Below are 20,385 nucleotides of genomic sequence, written 5' to 3'. Positions count from 1 at the left end.
GGTAAGAGGCCCATGTGTGCTTCACAATGTCACCAGAGTGGTACAGCTCTCCCGCACCTGTATGCCATGTAGTTAAAAAATGAAAAGGATTTTGACAGAATTATAATGAAATAATGAGACATCCATAACCATAGTGTGATATTTTGTGGGGTGGCTCCACCCACAGGGCTTCCCCCACCCCCCAGTGAGAATAAGTCTACCAAGACATAATCTGCTTGGGGAGGAAAGGTGGCGGGCCAAGAGCTTGTTTCTCAGTGGGCTTTTATTGGGTTCAATTTGCATAGAAATACAGGTAAAGCTCATCAGTCATTTTCAGGGAGTAAGGCTCAAACAACAGATAACATTCAAAGAACTAAGAAGACTTATTCTGGGCCAGGGTCAGATAGCTAAAGGGCCATAAAACTTTGGGTAAACAAACTCATTATGCTTGGACTCTTATCATTTAAATTGAGGGTATTCTAAACAAAGCAGGTTTCACGGGATTTTATGCATTCTTTCTTAGGCCTGATTGCCCCAGGGAACCTGCCCCTTCCAGAACAGGGCCGCACCCACCTCTGGCATTGTTTTAGGCTTAAATTGAACAGGGGAAGTAAGGCAGCCAACAGATTAGTAGACTTCTTGCAGACAGAATGAGGACTCAGACTACATCAAAGCTGAGGGGTGAGGGTCCGTCACCCTCTTTTCTATAGTCCCCCAGGTCCTTCCCTGAGGGCCCCTTCATGACCATGCCTGTCTTAGGTCATCCCTCCTTTGAGGAATCTAACCTGTCATTGGCTAATTGGTCAGGCCAAGCAGGGTGAAGTAAAGGGGGCAGAGGTGGTGCCCCTGCCAGGGAGACGAGCTTTGTCTCCTTAGTGGCCTAGGGTCCCAAGGTCTTTTTACTCAGCCTTAGCTATGGGGGGTACAGCTTCTGAAACCAGGCAGGGCAGTCCCCAACAATATTTAACAAAATGTTTTTCAGAAACAGATCAAGTTAATAGGAAAGAAGTACAACATATATACTTAACTAATGGATATATATTTAGAGCCCTTTATCCAATCATCAGAGAATAAACTTCTGTATTATGAATGGTCAGACAGAAATCATAAAAGAAACTAGAAAGTCCTTGGAAGCAAGTGCCAATGAAGACAGTATGTATTACACTGTGGATTCGAGATGTAACCAGTGGAGTGCTTAGAAAAGAATTATAGTCTTGAGGGCATATACTAGAAAAGAAGGAAGGTTGGAAACAGTATTAAACTTTAGAAGTCTGGAAAATCTTCAGAGAAAATAGGGCATTACAGTACAATGGGATAAGTTGCAAAGCAGGTACATTTATAATACAGTGCATTATGGAGGGACAGAGGAGGGCCACTGAGTCATCTCGGAACACTGGGGCCTGAAAATCCTTCTGTGAGAAGGACATGGCTCCTAGAGGACGCGTTGGAGTTGGAAAACTGACTGGGCTTGCGGAGGGGCAGTACAGGCAACAGGGACCGCCCAGGGAACTTCGGAGGCTTAGAAGAACTTGGCAAGTTTTAGGAAGTTTGAATAACTTATGCAACTCGACTCACCAGCATAGAGGAAGATGTCATCATGAGATGACGCGCTGTGAGGCTTATGACCAAAAGGCTTGTTTTTTCAGCTATGACTTTTTCACTCATACAAGGGAATCAAACTGTGCTCTGAAGGTAATACGGAGCCACTGAAGAATGTTAAGCAGAACAGCATGAGCTAGTGTTAGTTCCACAGGACACAGAAGTCTGACGCTCGTTTATTCCACAGATGTCTCCTGAGCACCTGCTACTGTTCTCTGCCCTGTGCTGTTCACAGTTTGGAAAATAAAGGTCCAGAAACAGAAGATACATGCAGGTTCCTGGAAACCAAGTTAACAGTCCAGATGAAAAAATGACAAAGCTTGCACTAAGCTGGGGGGGGAGGCAGCTACCCTGTGGGGGTGCATGAGGAGGGTTTACTGCTCAGTGGAGCTCTGTGTCCCTTCCGTGGTGTCTCCTGGGCAGGAGAGAGTGGCAGGACTGGGGTACACTGGACAATGCAACTCTAGAGGACAATGACTGGCCAGATAACAAAATGTGGCCTGGGAAAGTGACTGGAATACAATGAGACATCCGAGTGCAAAGGGTGCAGAGTCGTGGAGGTGTTCAGGGGGTAGGTGATTCAAGATCCCTGTCCTCTGCAGGCCTGAGAGTGGCCATCCCCACCGGGTACGGCTGCGGTACTCCTACATGCTCTGAGGATCAGACATCACCCTGGAGGGCCAAACACAGCCACTCCTCCCCATTCTGAATCTGGTGGTAATACATTCCATGGGATTAAAGAGAACCCGTGAGAGTTTTACCTAGGGCATTATCTGGTTGCTTAAGAGGCACGATAATAAATAATCTCAGGGGAAAAAGAAGCTTCTCCTGGTATAATCCTCATCGTGTTAGACATGGAGGTGGGGGGGTGGGGAATGGAATCAAATGCCCCTATTTCTAGCCCTGGAACAGGATATCCAGAATCTCTTCAGTGGCAGCCAGAAACAACAGCCTCACACTCCTGTGAAGGAGTGAACAGAGCACGTTGCCACACCAGCCCCCCCCCCCCCCGGCCTCCCCCACCCAGGCCCAGAGCCCTCAGGGAGAACTTCCTCCCGAACCCTGAAGCAGAGGCCTGACCCAGGCAGGGACTCAGAGCGGGGCAAGGCTTCATGGAAGTATGCACTGGATGGTGAAATTGGTGTGAAGAGAAAATCACCTCTGATTGGAGGGCTGGGATAAAAATATCTCTAGTCTGTAAACAAAGTAGTTGTGTTGCCAGTGGAAGTGGATCTCTTTCATGGGCTCTAGAGAAAAGCAGCTAGCGGATGCACGCTCAGCCGATGGTGGTGTGGCAAGATTTGTTTGGGTGGAAGGCAGCCCCTGTGTCTGTGGCTGTGCTGGGCATCCAGGCTCCTTCCTGGAGGCTGCATTTGGAGTCTGCGAGGCCATTGGCCACGTGGCTGCTGGGAGCACATGGTTATGGAGAAAGAACTTGGGAGTGTGTGGGGTGAGTATGAGTCACCAAGAAAGAGAGCTCTTCTTTGTTCCCTGGGGCTTGGGGAGGCCCCGGAGCTTCTTCAAAACAGCCAATCAACTTCCCAAGCTTTCTAGGCTGAGTCCAACCCCTAACCAGTTGATCCCTTTCCCAGGTTAGACTAACAGGCCTCTATGGCCAGCACCTCTCCTTGCACCATTTTGACTTCTGTTGAGCATAAACTCACCTCCCTCAGCTCCCTCCAAAATCCAGTACTGGAGGAGGGAACAGAGGGGAGTTCATTCTTGGCGGGGCAGTGCTGTGACACCCTGGAGGGCGAGAAGCTATAGCTTTCTGGTGAAGCCAACAGGCTTATGCTCCCTGGTTGATTATGCTCAACAAAAGTCCAGCTCCCTTTGCTTCCTTCCTTGTTCATGATCAGCCGTCTACAGTACCAGTTGGAGTGTCCGGGAGGCACACACCTTGGGCACCCCAGCACTGCAGGCACCTCTGTGCAGGTGGTTAGGGTCCCTCACCCCCAAGTGTCTCACCCTCGGCCTCACAGAGCAGCGGTTGCCGCTGGACTTGGCTTTAAGACGAGTCAGACAGCACGTGTGTCCCGATGCTCATCTGTGTCCTCCGCCCGGAAGCACAGATTAGGAAGAGTTTCTCCTGATTGGGAAATATTCACCAGGTCAAGTAGAGGGGGAAAAAGAAAAACCTGGTCTGTTTGATCTCACTGTAGGAGTTCTTGCTGAAGGCGTCTGTGGAGTGTTGTTTACCAGCTGTTCCTGACCCCTGTTCCCTGGTGTCTGTGGGGGGCCCTGGGTCAAGCCCTGCTTCCCCACCTCCCCAGAGAAAGAACTGCAGCCGCCACCCTGACAGAGGAATCTGGCATTCAGGGTCCTAGGGCCTCAGCCTCAAGGAAGCAAACCCTGTGTCAGACTTCCACTGTGGGCACGTCATTGTCCAACCATCGTCGTGGCTGTGGCTGTGTGGTGCTGTGTTTCCATGTGCGCTGGTGAGCAGAGAGACCCTGGCTGACAGAGAAGCAAAGGGCACACTTTAACTTCTCCTCCAGCAGAGGTGAGTGATTCTTTCTTTCACCGATGGCCTGCATGACGTGTTTACTAAAAACTCACACACACACACACACACACACACACACACACACACATGAGATCTAGGACATGAACACCCGACCTCCTTTGGCTAAAATATGAGAGGTCTGCTAAGTTGCTTGTTAAAAAGACCTTTCTCTAGGACAGTGGTCCCCCATCTTTTTGGCACCAGGGACCAGTTTTGTGGAAGACAATTTTTCCGTGGATGGGGTTGGAGGGGGGATGGTTTGGGGATGATTCAAGTGCATTACAGTTACTGTGGACATTATTTCTATCATTGTTACATTGTAACATATAATGATATAGTTATACAACTCACTACGATGCAGTCAGGGGGAGTCCTGAGCTTGTTTCCTGCAACTAGACGGTCCCACTGGGGAGTGATGGGGACACCGACACCAGAGTGTGTTGCTTATGTCCAGTCTAGTCCGTGATCTCGGTTTGGCTGCTGTCACTGCAGAAAACCTGCTTCCCATAGACAGGATGCGGGAAATGGAAGCAGGCTTTTCGGCGCTTTGGTGGCAGCCTCAAGATATTCCATCTTGACTTTATTTATCTATTTTTTTCTCTGCTTGAAACGATCTTTTATTTTCTTTGCTTTAAGGCTACTGGAAATCTGTACACAGACAAGGCCATTAATTCTCCTAATAAGCATGCCCCCATCCACAAGGCCAAGGTCTCCATCAGATTCATGGTGAGCATGTGCTATGTCACATTCTATCCTGCAGAAGCGTTTTCTTATGAGTCTGTGGGAAATTCTGGAAATATCAGCTTCTCACAAACTGCCTTTTTGATTATTAACTTCTGGGCTACTTCACTGGAATCCGTGAAGAAAGGAGGCGGAGCATGCATTAAATTAGCAATTTTGCTCTCTCTTGATGCATATCTCATAACATGCAGGTCTTGTCAGCCTCTGGTAAAGTCTCGGGTCATTCATTCTGATAAGCACTCGGTCAATTCTCAAAACGAAAAAGAAAAAACTGCAACAGTAGGAAAAAGCTGGAAGACGTTACTCTAATCTTCGCCCTTAGACCCGAAACTCCGTGATCATGGAGTCCAACTCAGACAGGAGAACTCGTTCAAAAAGCCAGAGATCTGTTCTCTGGCTGCCAGTTTCTCTGTATTTATATGATGTGTTGTAGGTACTACCTTTAACTTGAGTGATGCTCCAAGTAACACTCCCTTATAACCTGTTGTATAGGTTCCACAACCTCCTTGGAGGGTTCACCCTCCATCCTGCTCTCCTGCCGCTCATCCGCACAGGCTGCTTTGAGCATTCCTTGGTAGTTGTTCACACATTTTAGAGCATCTGTAGGATGGAACTCAATCCCAAAGCGAGAGCAGTTCCAGGTTCTTAAAACATTCCCAGCCCTGGCTGGTGTGGCTCAGTGGACTGAGCACTGGCCTGTGAACTGAAGGGTCACTGGTTTAATTCCCAGTCAGGGCACATGCCTGGGTTGTGGGCCAGGTCTCTGGTTGGGGGCATGCAAGAGGCAACCAACTGATGTCTCTCATGTACATCGATCTTTCTCTCTCTTTCTCCCTCCCTTTCCCTATCTCTGAAAATAAATAAATAAAATCTGTAAAACAAATATGTGTCTCCAAACATCATTTCAGAGAGGGATATCATATGCAATTCATCTGCTAACTTCTCCACATCCTCTGACTCCATGATGTGGGTCTTGGTAGATGTGGGTCTTGGTAGCCATCAGCTTCCAGGGCCCAAAGAAGTTCCTCGGTGGCTGCTCTGGAAGTGGTGCATCATCATGGCTGAGGTGGGACCGGTGTAGGCCGTGTGGGACAGACTGAAGTGGCGTTGGTAGAGGACACTGGTTCCCCTGCCTGGCTGTGGCCCAGCCCCTCTCCCACTCCCCACATTGACTTTAATCTGCTAACCTCCTGCTATGAGGCCCAGTTGGGGACCTCTGATCTAGGAAGCCACTTAAAGCCAAAACTCTGGCATTAATATTGATAAGGGAAATCAAGAGTTAATGATTTTAGTTGTAGTTATAGTTGATAGGCTTAAATGATTCATGTACATGGAAAGTTATTTATCCAAGAACTATATAATACAGGACCTGTGTGACTCCAGGATGTCCACAAGCAATTAAACCTTTGTGTCCCAAGGGGTCTGCAAGCAGTGAGTGGGTATTTTAGCCATTGTGTTCCAGGGCGGGGATGTCAATGCTGTAGATAAAGAATTGATCAGCAGATAGAGAAGTACTAGGAAATTGCCACCAGACTGCAACTCTGATTAACCCTTTTTCCAAACCCCTTACCTACCCTTTCTTCTCCTTATAAAAAGGTTGGCTTGAGATGAGATGTTAAGATGGTTTTTGGGGGTACATAACCCATTGTCTTCTCAGTTCTCCAGCCATCTGAATAAAGTGCCCATAAAGATTTTTTTAAAAGATTTTATGTATTTATTTTTGCAGAGATGGGAAAGGATCAAGAGAGGGAGAGAAACATCAGTGTGTGGTTGTCTCTCACACACACCCCACCAGAGACTTGGCCTGAAACCCAGGCATGTGCCCTGACTGGGAATCAAACCTGTGACCTTTTGGTTTGCAGGCTGGCACTCAGTCCACTGAGCCACATGAGGCAGAGCCGCCCATAGAGATTTAATCCCTGTTTGTACTTACTGGCTCTGGTAGAGGCGGGCAGCATGAATGCTGACTTTTCTAGTTTCAGTGTGACCACTTTCAATGGAACCACTATGGAGCAGAGAAGTATGCAAACACGTGGAACTGCCGACCTTTCCTTCCTTCTGTAGCACAAGCAGCATATCCTTCTGGAGTGGATGGAGGCGTAGTCAGCCACTATTTTCTTAGATTGGGGAGTGGGTCCTCTTATTTAAATAAAGTGAAAGAAATAGTTTTAAGAGAAAGAGCAGAGGATGATAGCTGGGAGGACATGTGAGAGAATGGAGTTGGAAATATACTGCCAGGAAGGTAGGACTCGCAGGGAGAGGACAGGGGGCAGCAGGATCCTTGAGGAGCCCCGAGGAGGGGCGCTTTCATGGGGCTGTGGCGGGTCAGTCTCCCCATCAGAGAGCTCCCTGCTCTTGGGCGGTGAGGGCCGACCTCCAGCGTGTGACGGCAGTGAAAGACCAGAAGCCGTAGCCCCATTACTTTTAAAGAATGTAGTCACACCAAGAAAATAAACACACCCTGATGTGAAACGCCTCTGTGTTTCTCATTCCCTCTGACACATTTGCAGGCTGAAGGTCCTACTTTTTTTTTTTTAATCAAGACTCTCCAGGAATATTGTAACGGTTTTGTCTGAACTGAACTAAAATACTAGGAAAGGGAAGGGGCACAGGCTATTGTCAATGTGAGAAGCATCCAAAGCTGTAAAAGTTTTTATGAGTTTGTTTGAGCCAAAATGATGAAAATTGCTGGAAAGCAAAATCTCAAGGGACTGAGAAAATGCTCCAGAAAGTGGCAGTTTTAGTTCTTATTTTATACTTCGGAATCAAAGGGAAAGGCGTGAGAGGCTTACATAGAATCCATCAGTGATAGACTGGGGAGGTGGGAGAAAGCAGAGTGGGAACTTTCTGATTGGGTAGAAAGTAAAATGATAGGCATACTTCTTGTACACAGGGGGTATGAGATAGCTAACACTTAACCATGAACATGATAACGGTAACAGTGAGGGGACTTGGGTCTCTGCTTGGGTTTGGTGGTTGGGTGACTGTGCTTTGAGGGGTGGTGGTGGGGAAATGGCTCTGATATTACAGAGGTGTGTCATCAGGTGTATTACTCTATATGCAAAAAGACAATAGGCTCAGTTTAGGTGCAGATTTACCTATGATAGGGAAAAACACCACACTAGGACATGACTACCCACCGGAACAGTTTTTAGTCAGGAAGTTTTCACTTCAGACCATTCTGTTGTGGTTACGTTGGTTGCTGAGTTTGTGAGGCCATCATGCAGGCCTCCCACTAGCTTGTCAAGTTTACTGTGTGGCTCTGTTTTGTCCACACAACAAACACATACTGTTCCAGCTGTTTATCGGGTGTGATTTTCACATGACCATGTTGGGTGGCTATTCTAACCCCTGTTCTACAGGCAAGAAATTGAAGGCTTAGAGACGGTAAGTAACTTTCCCACATTTACAAAAACTGAGAATTTGGATCACGGTTTGTCAGACCTCAGAGCCCTCATTCCCCTTCCGGAACCGCCCCTTCCGGAACCGCCCCGTCCGGGCCTTCTCCAGGCTGCTCCAAGGGGGGACTCACGGGGAAAACCTCACTCTTCCTTTGCCACTTGATTTGCTCTTTATGCTGGTATTGAAAAATACTGCAAATGCTTGTGTTCAAGTTTAGCACAAGCATGTTTAGTTCTTTGAGTTCTTCTAAGAAATGTGTCCCTCTTCAGTAAGCCACACATTAGAAATGAGCATATTGAGCCGTGGCTGGGTAGCTCAGCTGGTTCCAGCATCGTCCCCTTCACCAAGGTTGTGGGCTCAATCTCCAGTCAGGGCACATACTGGAAGCAACTAGTAAATGCATAAATGAGTGGAAAACAAGTTGATATTTCTCTCTTCTGCTATATCTCTAAAAATTAATAATTAAAAAAAACAGTTTGAAAAAGAAATAAGCGAATTCAAGGGGATGGTGTGATGATAGAAGCATAGACTCCACAGCCTGCTCACTGAGTGCTCACAGAGCTCTGATTTCCTTCTGAACAGGACCAGAGCTCTCCCAGAGCTTTGCTGGGAACAGTAAAGTCATAAGGAGGAACAGACCATTCCACTGCCCAGTGCGGTCTGTCCTGCTGCATTAGTGGTGGGGCCCCTGTCATTCCAGAGTCGTGACTCTCAGCCACAGGTCATAGCTTGCAGACTCCCTCTGTGGAGGATTATCAGTGTTTTACAATGAAGTACCTGCCTCCACTCTCAAAGAAACCTCAGCACCTTATAGGATATGCATGGAGCCGCTTTGTGACCTTGTTTGGACTTTTGAAAGATTTCCCAGCGGAGAAGACACTTTAATAGGCAGAACTGTTTCACAGTGCAAGCACAAGAAATCCAGCAGGAGAAAAGAGGCACAATTTCTGAAGACTGTACTGTGTCTCCAGTCAGAAACCGTCTTATATTCCTCAGGTAACCCAAATGGTTCCTTCAGTTAGGCAAATAACCCCTGGATGTATAACCAGGAGCTGAAGAAAATTGCAGAGGAAAGAGAGAGCAGAAGGAAAAAATAGCTGGTGGGCCTAAAAAGATTTTTTCTTTTTAAATTTCTTTATTATGTGTTTGATGAAGGGAGACTACCACAATAAAATAATTTTTATATACTGTTACTTGTGACTTTGGATCATAATAAACCAGGATAGAAAGAAGCTTTAGAAAATGAAAAACAAGCCCTGGCTGGTGTGACTCAGTGGATTGAGTGCTGGCCTGCAAACCAAAGGGTCACTGGTTCCGTTCCCAGACAGGGGCACATGCCTGGGTTGCTGGCCAGGTTTCCAGTAGGGGGCTCATGAGAGACAACCACACATCGATACTTCTCTCCCTCTCTTCCTTGCTTTCCCTCTCCCTAAAAATAAATAAAAAAAATATTTTTTTAAAAAAGCAGGAAGGGAAAAGCAGTAATTACCTATAAGGGAGCTCCTGTAAGACTATCAGCTGATTTCTCAAAAGAATCTTTGCACCCTATAATGGATTGGCAAGAAATATTCAAAGTCATGAAAAGCAAGGATCTACAAACAAAATTACTCTATTCAGCAATCTAAAATTGAGCTATCATTTAGATAGAATTCAGCTATCATTTAGAATCAAAGGACAGATAAAGAGCTTCCCAGACAAGAAAAAGCTAAAGGAGTTCATCATCACCAAACCATTATTATATGAAATGTTAAAGGATTCTTTAAGAAGAACACAAAAAATATGAACAATAAAATGGCAATAAATACATATCTATCAACAATTTAATCTAAAAAACAAAATAAACAAATAAGCAGGACAGAAACAGAATAATAGACACAGAGAACATTTTGGAGGGGGGTTGGGTGAATGGATGAAAAAGCTGTAGGGATTAAGAAGTACAAATTGGTAGTTACAGGATAGTCATGAGGCTGTAAGTACAGCATAGGGCACAGAGTAGCCAAAGAACATACATAGAGGACCCATGGACATGGATGACGGTGTGGGGATTGCCTGTGGGAGTGGTGGGTGCTGGGTGGAGAGAGACAAAGGGGGAGAATTTGGGACAACTGTAACAGCATAAAAAGTCAAATATAATTAAAATAAATAAGAACAATCCTTAGCAATCAAATAAAAAGACTTATAAAGAAAATGATGTAATGATTGCTTTTGAAACATAAATTTGGCAACAACCTCGATTTACTTTATGTTTCTTGATTTTTGTATATATTATAAATTGAAATATAATATATATAATTTATTATATATGTAAATTATACACACACTGTTCTACTTTCTAAAAACCAAAAACAACAAAATAAATTTAGGGTGGCTGTATGAAAAATTGAAGTTCTTTAGTTATATATTAAAACATAGTTGTTGGAAATCAACACACTTTATTAATCACTATCTTCAAATCCTGTTTTTACTATTATTTCCTGGAACATTAGAGGTGTACTTTCTCTATTAGATATAATACAAGATATTTCAAAATTTTCTGTAGTATTAAATGACACTAAAAACCACCTGCATCCACCTGTAACCAAATGGTTCCTTCAGTTAGGCAAATACTTAGGCTGGTTTTCTGCAGAAGAAACTATAGCTGTATCATCAGATTTGACTTACCAGGGAAACAAATTTTGCTTGTTTTAGGAAGATGTCACTTCCATGTACTGTGAAAGACATATGTTGACTATGTTTTATATTAATTTTGGGGCTTTTTTCTTTTATCAGATTTGGAATTCTTGTCCCCAAGAAAGGTGCAAGCAATAATGCTTCCAAGATAACTGGGTTGCATCCTTATTGGTGGAATGAGAAACCATTTTACAGTTTTTAATTGAGTGTTCATTCTCTGATCTGTAGTAATGCATTCATTCTATAGCTATGGAAACTTATCCCACCTCGCTCTTGAAACCCTCCTCCCACTCAATTCATTGAAACAGACCCTATGGGACCAAGTCCAGGGCATCCCTGCATCCAGTATAACCAGACTTCAGCTTCCTTTGTCACCATGGTGACTGCTCGGCCGGCCTAGTGGTCGCTATGGTAACCAGGGGCGGGTAGCAGGGTCTCGGCAGGCTGGGCGCATGCGCGCGGGGAAGCCTAGCTGCGCCGCAAACCCGCTGCTTCTGAGCTTTCCGAGACATGGCGCTGAGGCTGCAGCGGCGGGGATTCCAGCTCTGCACCCGGCTGCCCGACTTCTTCCTGATGCTGCTTTTCAAGGGTGAGTGTGAGTGTCCACCTCTGGGAGGCAGGAGTCTGGGTGCAACGCGAGCGGAGCGGGCCCGCAGCGGCTGGATCCCGTCCAGGTGGGAATAGCGGTCCCAGCGTCTGGGGCTCCGGGGACTCCTGGGCTCTGGTGCTCCGGGTTCTCGGCCACAAGAGCGCTCGTGTCCAGGGAGAGGATTCGGATTTGGACATGGAGGTGGGGTCCGGGCGGGTAGGCACGGGGTGCGGGGGCCCGTGGGAGGCCCGTGGGGTCCCGGGCAGCCCGTTGCGGGTGGTGGACTAGACCCGTGCAGTTGGCACGGCTTCTGGAAAGACAGTGGCCGCTTGGGCGTGGGCGCGGGAAATTGCTGGAAGACACTGGAGCGAGCGGCGTGCGTGGAAGTGGATAGTGAGCGGCTTTCTGAAGGGTCAGCGGATGCACAACTCCGTCGCCTGTCTGGATTCTTAGTCACGCTCTCTGGGGATCATTTGTCCCTTGCTGTAAACAAAGGGACTCAATTTGGCAAACCTAACTTTCCTTTCATGTAAATAAAATGCCACTGATCTCACTCAAGTACTTTTTGCTGGTCTTCAGTTCTATTAGGAGACCCCACAGGCCCTTACCCTGGCCGTTAGCATCTGGGAGGTTTTGGTCGGGACACACCGACCAAATGGGAGTTTTGGTTTTTCTTTTCCACTGTCTGAAATTGCCATTAGCTTCGTGTGTCCCGGGACAATTGGACAGAAGGACTGAAATAGCCTCTGATTACTGAGCGCATACTGTATACTGGGCACTTTGAACAATATCTTATTTAGTGTTTACAGCAACTTTGTGAGGTGGGTTTTACTAACCCATTTTCACGTAAGAGAACTAAGACCTAAGCCAAGGCTCTTTTCAAAGGCTGCATTCCAAGTGAGGAGCGAAGACCCCAGCCCACCTCCATCTAAAGCAGGATACCACACTTTTTCTTTCCCTAGCCGCTCAGTTCCTAGGTCATTTTGTTGTTTGGCTTGTTCGCCATTGCCATCGCATAATGTTTTCCAGAATATACAAATTAAAACACGAAGTGCCTGTTGGGGAGTGGGGGTGGAAGGACACAGAGAACAAAGCACTGCCTGTGTTTGATGGCCGATCCCGCGGGTGTTGGTAATGATGGCAGTCAGAAGTGCGGCTTTGGGGCAGAAGCTGTAAAAACAGGGCTCTGGGATGAAGCATGCATTTCAGGGTGTAAATATTGACCATGTACTTTGCCTGAAAGTGATTTCCAGAAACATATGTGGTTGAGTGACATAAGTGGCCCAAGGCTAGCCAGGGGACAAGGGTGTCAGGAATGTCCAGCCCCCGGCTTTGCTGGTCACACTGACACTATCCTATTCACAGACTGGAACAACTCCCTATTGTTGCGGAGGTCTATTCACATGAAAGTTTGCAGTTTTTATTTCAGGGACATTTGGTGATTTATTTCAGGAATGAGGTTCTGTTGTGCTTGGTAGTTTGTTAACAAAACGAGAAGATGCTGAGGACTTCACACCCCCTCTTATTCAGCTCTCCCGAGGAGCTCCTCGCGTGGCTTTCTGGACATTAAGGGCTGAGGTTCACCTGGAGTGCACAGGAGAAAAAATCAGACTTTGCAAAGTAGGACCAATGACAAAGAATCAAGGTGGTTGGAAGTATCAACTCGCTTTACAGGGACATAGTTATCTTTTTTTAGTAGGGAGCTCTGTTCTCGTTATTTCATTTAGACTCTAAATATACTAGGAATAGCTTGAAACTTTATTTTTCCACAGGTCATGGCAGCAGTGTCTTTTTTATTTTTATAATTACTCTTTTTTTGAAAGATTTTAAGTTTGTTTATTATTATTTTTTAATTTATTTATTTTAGAGAGAGGAGAAGGGGGAGAGAAAGACAGGGAGAGAAACATCAGTGTGAGAAACATCAATCAGTTGCCTCTAGTATGTGCCCCAAATGGGGACCGAAGCCACACCTTGGGCATGTGCCCTGACTGGGAATCCGACTGGTGACCTTTCACCTTGTGGGACAATGCCCAACCAACTGAGCCACACGGGTCAGGGCATGATTACTCTAATTGCTTTTGCTTTTCAGTATTTCATTTAGCAAATGTTGGTTCCCAGTATAATACAAACATTCTTTGTTAGTTACCCTTTGCGAGGCTCTATTATAAGAATTTATCATGTATTCGTTTAATATTGGTAATCACTAAGAAGTGGTTACTATTATTTTTCCCATTTTGTTGATGAAGAAACAAGTACAAGAGAGTCAGTAACTTGCTTAGAGTAATTTTATCTGGAAATCTTCAACCATTTGTGTTAATCCAATTTTGGGGTATTTGTATTATTTCATTTGACAGAGGAATTCTTATTATGGATCAGTTTACCAAATAATCAAATGTTCAAAGCTGTGTGGTTTGTATCTAAAATTCTCTTTTGTTGAATTGGTGACAGGTGCAGTTCACATTTACAAATGTTATGTCCCTGTTGTGTCCCCTGTCATTTTTAAGTGATTATTATTGTGGGGCTTCCGAATGTTTTGATGTCCTAGAGAGAAGTGCTTCATTTAGAATCAAAATGGTAAGTAACAGTTTGTATTCTTGGGATAAGACAGTGTGTGAAAGCCTAACGAAGTTTGAAAATCAAAATTTTCGGGACATTTTCTTGAAAACCAAATTCTCACTTTTCCATTTACATTTGTTTGGACTTTTGAAACATTTGAAAAAATAACCTATTCTTTTATGTTGTTTTAATTCCTTTAAATGATCCGATAGATAACAGCCATGATTGGAATGCGTGTGTGTTTTCAGAAGAGCAAGGGACACCTGCCTGAAGCATGCAGTGCCTGAAGTCAGCTGTTCACTCCCAGGCAACTTGTTGATTGGCATTTGTTCTTCAGGGCTTCAGGCTGAGAGACCGAATGGATAGCTGTTAGAAACACTTAGTCATAAGAAATTGTAGTCTTACATCCTGGTAGAATTACCATACACCCAACTTCTAAGCTCTCTGCAACTTGTTCTGAAGACAGCCCAGTGGGGTTGGCTTAAATCGATTCTTTTGAAGGAAACTAGATTTATGTTAAGCACACTTTCTGAAATGGCCAAATAATGTTACTGAAGAAGCTGTGGATTTAGTATAGGCAACTAGCAGCTGTTAGAGATGTGATATTAGCAAATTCCTTCTCTATAAATTCTTTGAATTTTTTTGAAGCACAAGTGGGGTAAAAGAAAAGAAAGTACCGTATGTGTATTAAGGAAGTTAGGATATATGGAGTCTGTTGAATAATAATACCCCGGTCAAGAAGTTGGATTCTCTCTCTTTTGTTTTAAAAGATTTCTTTTTTTTTTCTTTTAGAGAGAGGGAAGGGAGGGAGAAGGAGAGGGAGAGAAACATCAGTGTGTGAGAGAGCCATTGATCGGTTGCTTCTCACGTGCTCCCAAACAGGGACCTGGCCCGAAACCCAGGCACGAGCCAGGACTGTGAATCTAACGATAACCTTCTGCTTTGCAGGCCGGCAGCCAGGGCAGATTCTCGTATCTTAAAAACATAAGATATGTTTGTAATCAGGTGGTGTGAATGTGGTGCTGTTAGGGCTGAATGCAAATTCCAAATCTTCTGTAACGCCCCCTGAGCGCCAACGTTCTGTGCACATAGCTTCACCAGAGTATAGAGATGTGAGGGAAGGTTTCAGCAGGCACGTGCTGCCCTGTGTTTAGCAAGGGCAGAGTTCACTGTGCAGCTCTGCATTGATAGCTGAACCTTAATTGACTGCTTCTGCCACTGGTCATTTTTTCACTCAGCTTCCTGAGAATTAGTACTTGTTTGTGATGTCAAGGAATGCTGTAGTATTCTGTGTTGGTGTGTTTTCTTTGTTTTTAAGTTGTATCTGTTGTGTGTTATATGTTTCTCATGAGTACTTAATACATGCAGCAGGAGTTTCAATGCCATTTGTGTAGAAAAACAGCAAAGTTTTTAATAAATTAGGACTATGCAAACAGTTTTTTCTTATATCGCCTTTTATTTTTAGAGTATCCCACGGCTTCTGTGGTTTAGCCTTCTTTCAGCAAATTGTTGCCAAAATCAAACTCTGCCATCTCCCTGCTCTCTGCTTTGCCTAACGTAACCCCAACTCACAGTGACTTCCTGTCTGTAAATAAGCGTGGCTCTCAGTCTGTAGTTCGGTCCAGTGCAGTGGATACTTACCGAGTACCTCTCAGGAATGTGCCAGGAGCCGTTGTTTATGCTCCGGGTGCAAAATGAATCAAGCGCCTCCAGCCCTTGAAGAGCCAGGATGAGCGCATTCTGAATTGTGTCGGGCTTCCGTTGTTGGGTGTGAGTGCATTTTATCTTCTCAGTGATATTAAACATTTGTTGAGAACAGAGGCTGAATTTAATTTCCTTTGTATCTTTTCAGAGGTGATTACGGTAAATATTCTCTTTGTCACTTGAAACTCAGTTAACATTTCTTAAACACTGCCTGTGTGTGTAGGCATTTTTAATGTATCTTATCTTAGTGCCTGTGGCCCAGAAACTTTTGGAAATGCTTAGTTTTTAACTACGTTAGTGCTGGTGGAAGAAACATAATGGGGTGATTTCTTGACTTGGTTTAATTTAAAAATCTTTCTACCATCTACTCTATGCAGTTATACAAGGTTAAACAGAAGAAGAACATGGGGAAATGCTGATGATATAGTTTAAGTGGCACTGGCTGCAAGTATGACTCGTGTGTACCAGATAGCTGCAGTTACACAACACATGTAATGCCTAGGGGTGAAAACCTGGAAAAAATGAATCGAAATGTTATAGGAGCTATTTTTGAATGGTCCATCTGATGGCTGATGGTTTTCTGCTTCTCTCTGTTTTTCTGACTGATTCTTTTGTCTTTTTTTCTTTCATGAGGATTTTTAAAAATTTTAAAGGATTTTATTTATTTTTAAATATTTATTTATTTATTTTTCGAGAGAGGGGAAGGGAAGGAGAAAGAGTGGGAGAGAAATATCAGTGTATGGTTGCCTCTCATTTGTCCCCTGCTGGGAATTGGCCTGCAACCCAGGCATGTGCCCGGAATGGGAATTGAACCGCAATACTCTGGTTCGCAGGCCCGCTCTCAACCCACTGAGCTATGCCAGCCAGGGCTCAGATTTTATTTATTTTTAGAGAGCTGAAGTGGGGGGCTAGGGAGAGAAACATCAGTGTGAGGTTGCCTCTTGAGCACCCCCCTACTGGGGGCCCTGGCTCACAACCCAGGCATGTGCCCTGACTGGGAATCGAACCTGGGACCCTTTGGTTCCCAGGCCTGCATTCAATCCACTCAGTGAGCCACACCAGATAACAGACTTTTAAATTTGATGCTAGTAAGGATTTTCTTTTAAAATGGGAAAACTTTGTTTAATTTAATGTGAGAGCATGTGGTTGTGCCTTTTTCTAGCTCCTTAATGTCCGCCACAGTGGATGAAGGAGGAGCTGACTCGAAGTTCAGTTGTTTGATTATGCAGTCTTAGTGACTCATTTGAGAGATCTGCCATCATTGGTTTTGAGTGGGGAGCCAGCTGTGGTGTTCTCAGCAAGTGGCTAACTGGAGAACTAAAAGGGCTGATGAGAGAGTATCTACTTCCCCCACCCTGCCCCTCAACACACACACTTTTTTTGAACAAACAAATAATCTGAGCAGTGGCTTCAGCCTGGCTGTATAGAGTCCGCCAGTGTTTATTGGACGCCTGCTTTGTGCTAGCCAGGCAGCTCCGGGAGGGCCTGCTCTTCGTTTCCAATGAGAGGAATACGGATCAAACTGGCCTTTCTGGAGGGCAGGTGCCGAAAGATGTTTCCTGAAGTGTGCTGTCAGCTGATGCACCCTTATCACTTCTTCCTGCCCTCCACAGGCTTCCCTGTTGGATATCTTTCTGTAAGGAAGGTCTTCAATGTCTTCAGAATGAGGTACAGCCGTCTGGAGGGTCCCGAAGCAAAGAATGCAGCAAATTCTAAAACAGCTGCCTTCCCTTTCTTTCCTTTTCCTTCCTTGCCCTGTTTTTCCCCCAAAAGTATCTCTATCGGGGTGCTGAAACTTAATCAGTGAATCCCTATGTATTTGGCGATCTCTGTTTTCATGGCAATAAAGCTTTCTGTGGGCAGAATAGGGAGATGTAAGGTCTTCTCCATACCAGAAGGAACATACAGTTTAGCATGCTAACCAACAGTAGCATTTAGGGTAGATGTTTTCTGTATTTAGGAGTGAGTGCACTTGCTCCTGGCTGGCCTGGGGGAAGAGAATTCAAGAAGGAGTGGGGTTTTAGGGGTAATTTTGATTTACATAGTATACATTTGAGAGAATGGTGGTGTTGAGGGCCAATTAAGTGAGAAAATAATATGAGCAAAGGTGTAGAGTTGGGAATACATACATATGTTTTATTTTGGGACCAATGAATTATAATGGTAAAAATATTTACAGCTGCCGTTTATTGAAAACCATGTGTCAGGCACTGTGCTGATAGGTTTACCTGGGCTGTCTTCATTGATATCATTGATGCCGATGGACAGTCTGTCCTGACTGCTGGGAGCTGGCTGAGGGCAGAGAACTGGAGGGGCCGCTGGGGAAGAGAGAGGCAGGCCGTGGGAATGGGACCCGGAGCCACTTCTGCATGAAGCCACACTCCTCAGGGGCAAGGTCGGAGGTGCGAGTATAGTGGAGGTGGCATGCCACCCATTAAAGAATGCCTTTGCAAACCACCCGGGGCCGTGGTGAGGACATTGAGCTTCCCAGTGCAGTGCCGGGTCCTGCGAGCATGAAGCTGAGTTGCTGGCTAACCAGGCTCTTGCCTTGTGGACAGTTTGCCCTAGTGCAGACAGGTCCCGCTTCTGACTGAAGATGCCCCACCCCTCCCACTGAGGCCGCCCTCTGCACTGCATGAGAGTCCCTGCAGGTTCCAGGGTCCCTTTACACAGGACTTTGTTGCTTATGGGCAACTTGCTGCATGCAGGGACTAGGGTGGGGTGCGGCATGGAGCTGATGGAGCACCAGGGATGGCCCCTCCAGCAGGAGGAGGTTCTTACTCTGACCATACAAGGTTAGCAAAATAATTGGACAGAAGAACAAGCCCGCCTACCCTCTTTCAACACCAGCTTCAGGGTGGGACCAGGGAAAGGCAGGTATGTGTCATGGGAGTCAAAATTGTGTGGGGGAGGTGCTAGACCAGAGAGGCTTGTCAGTTTAGCCTGGGGAAAGACGGGATTGGTGTGGGAGGTGGACCCACCCAAAGCAGCAAAAGTGTGGGAAGTTAAATGGTCGTTCTGAGAAAGCCCTGCCCCACACCCCAAACAAATATAGTCCCAGGGGAACAAAGAAACACCCCTTTTGCTTGGCTCCTTCTGCTCATCACTTGCTCCTGGGGACCTGCACTCAGCACCAGCATAGGACGGTGCTCTGGCGCATCCTCTGGCCTCCAGTAGGGCATTACTCTCTCTCTTTCTCTCTCTCTCTCTCCCTTCCCCCTCACCTAGTGAATGCCCTGGCTGGTGCGTTTGCGCGACCTTGTGTCCTTAGCTGCCACAGGGCTGTGACCTAAGATACTCCCCACTCAGCCTCCAGGAGGGAGCCTGGAGCTAGACAGCAGCTGGTAACAAGTTAAGCTACCTGGATGCCTGCTCAGCAGCCGCCTCAGGCTCCAAAGAATGGAACTTTAAAAATGGAGCAGGAACGCCACTGCCTTTTGTTTTGTTCTTGCTGAGGACCGTGGGGTTTTGTCTGGGTTTTGTGGAGGAGATGAACTTTGAGACAGGGAGTCCCCCATTCTCCCAGATTGTTCAGCAACTGAATAAGAACCTCTTTTCTTCCTCACAGTTTGCCTTGTGTGGCAGCAGGCAGTTGAACCCTGTTTTGTTTGATAACATCAACAGTCAGTTTTTTGTGGACTTCATTTTGCAGCTGATGAATCTGAGGCTCGGACAGGTTAACTGCCTAGCCCAGGGCCATAGCTAATAACCTGAGGAGTCAACTCGAGCATTAAAAAGAACATTAGAGTAACCAGACTGTAAAGCACTTTCAGTGCCAGACTGAGAAATTGGGATCTTATTATGGAGGTTCTAGAAATATATCTGGCAGTTTGAAGCAGGTAACTGTTCTGATCAAAATGACTCTAGAAGTATTAATCTCATATGCAAGAAGTTGGAGAGGGAAGGTCAGTTAGAAAGCTTCTAGAATAGTTCAAGGTCATTTCCTTTAGGATAGGTCTCTTGATGTTAATTCATTTTTATTTATGTTTGAAAATATGTTTGATTTTATCTTGTTTTTGATATATAATTTAAGGTAGGCAGTTATTTTGTGTTGTAGCCTGGGCCACGTAACACACTGATGCTTCTTAGTTTCCGTCATTCCTGTTGCGAAGTCTCACGGTCTCGCATCGGTCACAGCCTCATCCTTCGCTGGGTTGCCTGTCTTCTCTCCAGAGGTCTTCTCTTTGTCTTTGGCATTCTGAACGTTACTACTGTGGAACTAGGATGGACTTCTTTTTAGTGATCTACTTGTTAATGTGCTGTGCTTGTGTGTTCTCACGTGTTACAGTTCAGATACTCCTAGCTTCTGTTTTCTTCATTCTTTTCTTCTGGCAGTCCTCGAATTTCTACCCAGTCACTCTGTTGTTCCAAGACTGTTAAACTTTCTGTCATAATTTCATATTCTTCTCTCTTTGTGTTGTTCTGGGTTATTCATCCAATATTTAGCTTTGCTTTATAGTTATTTTCTCAGTATTTAATCTGTCATTTAACCAATGTATAGAGCTTTTAACCAATTATATTATTCATTTCTAAAAATTTTTACTTGGTTCATTTTATAATTTGGTCTCTTTTGCGTGCTCATTTTTTTTTACTCCTTTATTTTTTAAACATTTCATGTATGAATGTTTTATATTATGCA

General features: G+C 45.3%; 1 protein-coding gene and 1 pseudogene across 1 annotated transcript in view; one reads left to right on the top strand and one right to left on the bottom strand.

The window, feature by feature from the left end:
- Positions 1-4,854: 4,854 nt before the first annotated feature.
- On the bottom strand, positions 4,855-5,884 carry LOC119044043 (TIP41-like protein; annotated as a pseudogene).
- A 5,484-nt stretch (positions 5,885-11,368) lies between these two features.
- JAM3 (junctional adhesion molecule 3) overlaps positions 11,369-20,385 on the top strand; it is a 77,788-nt gene continuing 68,771 nt past the window's right edge. The window contains exon 1 of the mRNA XM_037138285.2: positions 11,369-11,486. Within this exon, the coding sequence (XP_036994180.1) occupies positions 11,408-11,486 (79 nt within the window). The 5' untranslated portion in view covers positions 11,369-11,407. The remainder of the gene's footprint in view (positions 11,487-20,385) is intronic.

The sequence above is a fragment of the Artibeus jamaicensis genome, unplaced genomic scaffold (genome assembly GCF_021234435.1).
Source record: "Artibeus jamaicensis isolate MK-2021 breed Jamaican fruit bat unplaced genomic scaffold, CSHL_Jam_final scaffold_660, whole genome shotgun sequence".
Classification (NCBI taxonomy): Eukaryota; Metazoa; Chordata; class Mammalia; order Chiroptera; family Phyllostomidae; genus Artibeus; species Artibeus jamaicensis.
The sequence above is the reverse complement of the archived record's forward strand: the minus strand, read 5'-3'. Positions and strand labels throughout refer to the sequence as shown.